At 32.0% G+C, this 8,629-nt stretch overlaps 1 protein-coding gene across 1 annotated transcript; it reads left to right on the forward strand.

The window, feature by feature from the left end:
* Nucleotides 1-370: 370 nt before the first annotated feature.
* On the forward strand, nt 371-6,839 carry LOC134711661 (cdc42 homolog). The gene is made up of 3 exons (XM_063572422.1): nt 371-1,022; nt 5,583-5,641; nt 6,164-6,839. The coding sequence occupies exons 1-3, from the start codon at nt 881-883 to the stop codon at nt 6,566-6,568; spliced, it is 606 nt and encodes a 201-aa protein (XP_063428492.1). The 5' UTR covers nt 371-880; the 3' UTR covers nt 6,569-6,839.
* The last annotated feature ends 1,790 nt before the right edge of the window (nt 6,840-8,629 follow it).

The following is an 8,629-nucleotide window of genomic DNA, read 5'->3' on the forward strand; positions in this document are numbered from 1 at the left end:
ATTAAACATATTGAAAGCTATATTGTTATTGTTAATTTTGTATTATACATTAATGTCAAACCCTGACTACATTCCTTCCATATTTTATATACTAAAAAGTACTAGTACTAAAATGGAACTAAACCACATTTTATATGTTATGTCATGATTAAAAATATCATAAATGTGACAACATAAACATTTATTATTACAGTGGGAACATAAGTGTTTTGTGTCGATGCATCTTCAAGTGGTATAGATATTGTTAAAATATATTATGAATGTGATATTAAATAAGTGTTACAGAGTATCATATGTATCGGACATAAGTCTTTTATCGTGGATATTCTTATTTTAAATAAGAAATCCGTGTCAGAATGAACTATAGCTTGATCCATCAGTTTCCCAAGTTAATCAAATCCACACGCCTACAATTTGGATGAGATATTGATCGTCCTTTGTCTTGATAGTGTCTTTGTTAAGTTTTCAGTTCAGATAGCCGCCACTTGACATTTTTCCAACATCTTCTCGGTGAATAAGAACTTAGTTTGTATCCGGACTTTTTATAACACTTCCGACATAAAACTTGTATAAAGTTAGTGGGATATATGTTGAAGTGACTTTGAATATAAACCGTTGTGAGACAAAACAAGCTTGCTGTTCTTAATATCTGTATAATATACGTAACATACATTTTTATATGTTAGGACATATGCAATACTTGTGAGTCACTTTATCTAGTCTCGTTGCAAAATTAATAATAGTTATTTATCTTAATGAAACCTTGTGAGGCGTGACCGGAAAAAGTCGATCGTAACGTCATTCCAGTTATAGTTGTACTATAATTAACTGTCTTAAACAGATAGATATACAATTCAAAAATGGAGATTTAAAACTAAATATGATGACGAAGAAAGGACCGAAAGAAGTGAAATGTGTATTAGTCGGAGATGGAGGGGTCGGGAAAACTAGTATGATTCTAAGTTATACCACAGGAAAAATTATGACTTCATATGAACCAACATGCTTTGACGATTATTTAGGTAAGTTTAAAATATTTTTTGAAATATTTCCGGTAAAATTATATACAATTGGAATGAAAAACAACATATTTTTTTTTATTGAAAGAACGACGACATTTGAAATGTAATAGTTATTGTAATATGTTGTATTCTTCTTTTTTATTATTTGCCTTTAATGCTTTTCTTTATGCCTAAACGCTTCTTTTAATTGAGACTTATTCCACAAATTTTCATCAAGATGATATTCGCCATGAGAATTAATAGCTATCTAATGTCCAATTCAATCAGGAAAAAGAACTATCCAATCGATCGCGAATTCTTTATGATATGAGAAAACTAACAATATAAAGGATACTTAAGTTTTCCAAGAAACAAAGCCGTCAGAACTAAAAATAACATTAGAATCGATTGTTTAGACAGAACAATACAAAAATATAAAGGATTAGCTAAGTTATGTATTTAAAGTACTAAAAGTCATTTATGACGTGTACTTGACATGTCGAAGTAAAACTTATGTATAATTTGTGTGACAGTGTCCCCTTTTATAAATAGGACCTCCTGGAGGCTTACCGTGTATTTCCTTACATCAGCATCCGCCGGATTACATGATGAAAATCCACTAGGAGTAACTCGCGACATATTGATACTTTAACAAAATGTTACATTTCGGTGGTCATTTGTTACAAATATATCAAAAATTGAGATTAACGACCTAAGATTTCAACTCCAAGTCTTTATTAAATCTTATTGGTTGAGCACATGGATTCCGTATTTTTTTTTTGGCAGCAGTCTTTAATAAGAAAAAATAAAGTTAGGAATATCTCAAGTTTATGAGTATCAGGAATCTTTGGTTTATGAGTGTCTGGTTAGGAATAATAGGTTTATGAGTATCTGCTCAGGAATTTTAGGTTTATAAGTATCTGATCAGGAATATTAGGTTTACAAGTATCTGGTCAGAAATCTTAGGTTTATAAGTATCTGATCAGGAATATAAGGTTAATAGGTATCTGGTCAGAAATCTTAGGTTTATAAGTATCTGATCAGGAATATAAGGTTTATAGTTATCTGGTCAGAAATCTTAGGTTAAAGAGAATCTGATCAGGAATCTTAGGTTAATGAAAATCTGATCAGGAATCTTTGGTCCGAAATCTTAGGTTTCTGAGCATCTGGTCAGAAATCTTTGGTTTATAAAAATCTAATCCAAAATCTTAGGTTTTGAGTATCTGGTCCAAAATCTTAGGTTTATGAGCATCTGGTCAGAAATCTTTGGTTTAAGAGTATTTGATCCGAAATCTTAGGTTTTTGAGTGTCTTGTCCGAAATCTTAGGTTTATGAGTATCTGATCCGAAATCTTAGGTTTAAGAGTATCTGGTCAGAAATCTAAGGTTTTCGAGTATCGGGTCAGCAATCTTAGGTTGATGAGTATCTAGTCTGGAATCATAGTTTTTTTAAGAACATGTATTTGGTCAGGAATCTTTGGTTTATGAGTATCTGGTTAGAAATCATTGGTTCATGAGTATCTGGCCAGGAATAATAGGTTTATGAGAATCTGGTCAGGAATCTTGGGTTTATAAGTAGGTTTATAGCTCCATGTATCTGGTCAGAAATCTGAGGTTTATTAGTTTCTGGTCAGAAAACTTAGGTTTATAAGTTAAAGCATCAGGTCAAAACTGGAAAATTGAGTTCATCCCTTTTGTTATCGACTACTTCCCTCAAAATTTGGTAAGAAGCATATGATATTGTGGTATGCTTTATTTCAAAAGAATTAGTGAGAAAAATAATGAGCATAAATAATTATTAAATTAAAATAACACCATGTATTCGAGGTAAAAATCATTATTTTACCTCTATAATGTTCTTTTATCAAATGCTTTATATGGTTCTATGTTTGACTTTTCTTTAAAAGCATCTGTTTTTTTCTGTATCATACGGATAAAGGGAAAAAATAAATAAACGAGCAATACCTAAAATGTATACGTATACTAGTATATATGTTGTGTACAAGATGTACAGGGCTTTTGTACAAGTAATAAGATTTTGCATTAGGTGATACAGGTTTATATTAAAAGTACCATTTTAATGTTTTAAATTCAAGTTGAAATACTTCAACCTAACATTTAGTGCCATTTTCTCAAACTAGAAATGCGGATTACCTGAATGGTTTAAATTCGATTTTCTTCTCGTTAAACCATATTCATGTCCATAAAAGTCTTTATAATGCTTTTGGTATCAATGCTCAGTATTAGACTGTACCATGTAGTAGAAAATGTAACAGACATGTGTGAAACAAAAGACTGTGTGCTTGCATCATCCATTTGTGTTAAGCAGTTCATAAATCACTAATAACTTGCTAAATATAATTTGTACAACATGATAACTTGTACACAATATATATAAACCGAAGAGGCATGAATGACAATGAAACAACTTAAACTAATCACCTACACTCAATTAAATATTATTAGTGTAAATAAAGATTGGTTAATTGCTTTCAAAATGTCCAGTTCCATTTGTGACGGGACATTTGGAATACATGTCGTAAAGAATCTGATAGTTTTTCTCGCAACATCTCACGAATGTAGCAAGTGAATCATGGTGAATGCTTGTCCTATTACTTCGTGATGTGACTGCGTATTTATACATCCCGCAAATGTCCCCCATACAATACGTGCTGCTGATTTTATTTTTTCTAGGTAATGATCTTTTGGTTCCTTACAAAAGAAAAAGGCTACATATTTAACTATATATAAAACAACAAACAGTACTGTTATATCAGTACTTCGTGTCTTTTTGTTGTTGGGATATACAAGTACCCAGCCACGTCCACTCTTTATGTTGTGAGTTGTATTTCTATTTGTATCCATCGGAAGAGTTAATTCTTTTTCAAATGATTTTTATTGCTTGTTCTTATGTTGTACTGGTACAAAACTCTCTCAGGTTAGGGGAGGGCTGGAATCCCGCTAACATGTTTAACCCGGGCACTTTCTATGTGTATGTGCCTGTCCCAAGTTAGGGGCCTGTAATTTAGTGGTTGTCGTTTGTTAATGTGTTTGTTTTTCTTTCATTTTTTTTTGTACAGAAATGAGGGCGTTAGTTTTCTCGTTTGAATTGTTTTACATTTGTCATTTCTGCTGACTATGTAAAATGGGTTTTGCTCATTGTTGAAGGCCGTACGGTGACCAAAAATTGTTAATTTCTGTGTCATTGTGTCTCTTGTGGAGAGTTGTCTCATTGGCAATCATACCACATCTCCTTTTTTTAAACTTTTCCTACGAAAAGGGGGAGGAGGGCCCCCTGGATCCGCCTATGTTAACCTACAAAGGGCACATGGAAATTTACATTTAGTAATGCGGTAGTAATAGGTATTGAATACCTGACATCGTGTGGATACTTTCTAAGAAGAGATACTCCAAAAACCAAACATACAAGGAAGCAATTTGTAAATGATTAAATAATCTGATTTCATCGAAGACCAAATAATACAGATTATGTGGGGTTTGAAATGTGGTCGATGAGCTACATGTATACCCAAAAGATGCAATGTGATTTAATACAGACAAATAGCAAAAATTGTCACAAACTTTTCATCTTAATAAAGGTTAAAGATCTTATCTAAATAAAAAATCTATTACACCATAATATTACCCCGGAGGGAACCTGCACTATTAATCTTAATAGAACAATATTTTTTTGTGTGTTTTTAGTGAAAAGAGAAAATAAATCTTAAAATATTTATTGTCTGGTAAACTGATCTGTTCCTGACTTGTAAAATGATAGCAATCCTACCCGGTTAAAAAGGATCTTTTTAAAATAAATAGTTTGTAAATGACAGGCACATGTAAACAGTAGCATTCCTTTCATTTATAACGTGTCAAATTATAAGGTGCACTTCAAGTAAAAGACCAGGTAATATACATATACATAAATTCATACACACTCCCACAGTAAAAATGAAATTGACCCTTTGACTTGACTTGAATGAAAATGCTTCAAATTCAGATATTGCTTTAGTTAAACTCTACTTTTACATCTTATATGCATGAATGGGAAGAAATTATGAAGTCTTTTCAAATTATTACGTAAACAATGAGAGGTGAATCATTCTTTGCATTAAGTGATATAATTTAACTTATAAATGATTTAAAATGCACCCTATTTGGAATTCGTATTACACAAGGAAGGACAAGGTTAAATAAATTCGACCTCTACGGTTTTGAGTGTTTCACAATCGGGTGCATTATATTTGTTTATATAATCATTGTATTATGATGTTTTTGTATTTTGCCTGACAAGGACCCATGATTGGAAAAATAAAATAATGTCTAATGTCTAATGTCTATTTGTGTGCATTAACCCCATAGTAATTACAGAATTTTATCTTTGATTTAACCATCTGAACTACAGTCTTCAGCAACATTGTAAAACACACAGGCACTTGTCTCAGCCGTTGTCTTTTTTTCTGAGACAAGTGCCTGTGGTAAAACACCCTTATCAAGTGTTTATTTACTATTTTTGTTGATGTATACACATAGATATTATTGATATGTACAGGATTCAATACTTGATAATTTTATATTTTAGTAAACATTCACACTCACAATGGACAAGAAAAAATGCAGGTCTCAGATACAGCAGGCCAAGTAAGTAGTGGATAAAATAACATTTTCAAACCAAAGTACTTCAGAAATGTGTCATATGAAGACCTACAACGGATTGACTGCAGAACACCAAAAAAAGGAAAAGAAAAAAAAGAGACTCCATCCTTCTACACAGCGATTCCTTTGATTAACATTGCTCATTCAGTTCTGTTGATACTTCTCATTGAAAACTAGGGAATTCAAACCATTACAATTGCTACTGAAATAAGGGAAAATAAAGCAAGAGACACAAAGAAAAGAGAACGCCAATATAAAAAAATGAACATATATATCCAAAGAAACACAACATTTTACATCTTGTAAGTTCCAAATCAAGAAATATAAATTTGAACATAAAAAACTCAATTATGAGCATTATGATATTAATGAACAGTTATTTTTTCTTATTTCCTTATAAACAAGCCTGTAGCAAATTGAAGTAGGTGATTCACATTAGCTGCAATGATTGTGATCAGTGAACAGTAAACAGGAAATGTTTTAAAGATGATTTTGTTGTTTTTCCAGGAAACGTACGACCGACTACGGACATTATCGTATTATGACACGGATGTATTTATCGTCTGCTTTTCTGTGGAGGATAAAGACTCATTAGAAAATGTCAAAACAAAATGGATTCCAGAGATTAAAGAATTCCGACCCAATACCCCATTTATTCTCGTAGGGACACAAACTGATTTACGTGGTTCAGTGACAGATATCACAGACGCTTGTATTAAAACTACAAAAGGAAAGAAACTAGCTAAGAAATTTGGTGCTGTAGACTATTTAGAATGTAGTGCACTAGAATTAAATGGAATGGACGAAATATTTAGTGTTGCATATCATGCTGCAGTAACTCCTAAAAAGAAACGACGGGTATGGAAGAGTCTCAAAAGTGCTTTCAAACGAAAATCTGTTGCAGAAAAATGAATTCACTATGTACCTCATCAAAACTAAAATCCATATTTATTATGTCTGTCTTAGCAAGGAGGTTACATTAACCTCCTTTGTCTTAGTGATTGCTGATCTTGACGAATGCTCTTATACTAGATTACTTCGCCGTCCATTGGCTTGCATGTGGTGGTGATTTTGATAGTGTAAATTGTGTGACAAACACTTTGAGTGTGTTAACTTTGTGTCCGATGTGTTCACGTCTCTAAGGGCAAATGCATAATAATAAATCAATCAAATAATCCTTTTACTAGAATTCTTTTTTAAAAATCGTTTGTTGACCCCTTGATGTTGTTTTATTGCTTTTTTCCCCTTGTCGTTCGAGTGATGCCACATAGTCCTATACCCTACATCGCTTTTCAATCATATTTACATTAAAACTGTGAGTGAATCAGTGAAAACATTTAACAGCTGTTACACTTTATAAATTAAAATCGTCCGAACGCTCAAAGCCGAATATTTGAAAGCCAATGGTGTATTAGAACCGAGACAGTTGTAGGGCTTTATGAACAAAAACAGTGAATGTCTTTATGTGTGTGATTGTGTGCTTGACCTGAAATACGCTAACGAAAATGTGTTTGACATTGTTCTTCAAGTAAATAACAGAGTAGATACATACAGTAACAACGGACTACATCCGCTGTTTTTATTCTATTCTTTTTGTCTCCTTTAGCGTCTCGTTGGCTGCCATACCACATCTCCATATTTTATAGAGAAACTGGTAAAAGTCAACTTCGACCAACATTGCCGGAGAACGAATGAATAATTGTAAAATCATTTGTTAAAAAAGTAAACTGACAACGCCATCGCCAAAAAAGAAAGAAAAAAGACAAAGAGGCAAACAAAAGTATATAAAACACAACAGAAGTGAGCGATTGGTAGTAATATAAAGAAATCCAAAATGCCTATTGTTTGGTAGCAAAGGAAATTACATATAAAATATTTTTGTAATGAACGAACTTAACTTTTGTCAAATGGAATGTAACCTTAATGATAACTTTTTACAGGATTTAGGCAATAACATGTGTTTTATTAATTATCATCTTTAAGCAATGGTCAGATGAATAAGAAAGAAAAGCTTATGGACAATTATTATACATTGCATGTTATATTTTCTTATCCATTTGATCATAAAAGCCGATGTACTTTTACTATTAAACAGCAATTTATCCTAAATTGGTCTGTGAACTTGTAAATGGCTGCAACATTTAGTATGTCTACGCCCCTGCATTGTAATTCACTTACAACTAATAAATTGTACTTTAAATATAACTTAGATCCAAGGATATTCGTATATGAAAACATCAATTGTTTTAAGCTTGTCATTTATGTTTGACGTCGTTAATGACATTTGGACTAAGTAGCCAATTGCGGTCTTTATTTGATTCTATTTGACAACACTACAAATACTTAATAGGATTTACAAATTATTTCATTTCCCATGTTAAAAGCATACATATTCAGTTATTACCATCCCTAAATTTTGCAGTTATGAGACAAAAATGTTTATCGTAACACGTTTTGAAGTGAAATATTAGAATAAGGTAATGTAATATGATTTCCAATGAACAAACCTGTAGTCCTATGTGACCTAGGGGTCATTATTTACTATTTCTATTTACTGTTCTGTAATTTTTTTTTACTATCAATGTGCCACCTGAGCATTAAAAAAAAAATAAAAATGAAAATATCAGTATAAAAAGTTAAAAATTTAATAAAAAAATAATATTCGCTTCTCAGTCTACTGGCAAAACTTTTAGTAATTTTGGTCCTCAATGCTCTTCAACTTCGTACTTTATTTGGCCTTTTTAACTTTTTTTGATTCGAGCGTCACTGATGAGTCTTTTGTAGACGAAACGCGCGTCTGGCGTATATCAAAAAATTAGTCCTGGTATCTATGACGAGTTTATCTACTATGTTTTCATCGGGCACATATTGCTCCTCATTGAAAATGTGTGATACATTGACTGCTTGTGGTTCTCTTTAATATTTAGGTTACGAACCTTAATTGGTGGTACCTGTAGAAAACTGATTTCAAAG

Source organism: Mytilus trossulus, chromosome 3, assembly GCF_036588685.1.
Source record: "Mytilus trossulus isolate FHL-02 chromosome 3, PNRI_Mtr1.1.1.hap1, whole genome shotgun sequence".
Lineage (NCBI taxonomy): Eukaryota > Metazoa > Mollusca > Bivalvia > Mytilida > Mytilidae > Mytilus > Mytilus trossulus.

Coding starts and splice junctions, on each gene's coding strand:
- LOC134711661 (XM_063572422.1), top strand. CDS start 881: ATGATGACGAAGAAAGGACCGAAAGAAGTGAAATGTGTATTAGTCGGA. Junction 1,023..5,582: donor ATGCTTTGACGATTATTTAG/GTAAGTTTAAAA, acceptor TTTATATTTTAG/TAAACATTCACACTCACAAT. Junction 5,642..6,163: donor TCTCAGATACAGCAGGCCAA/GTAAGTAGTGGA, acceptor TTGTTTTTCCAG/GAAACGTACGACCGACTACG.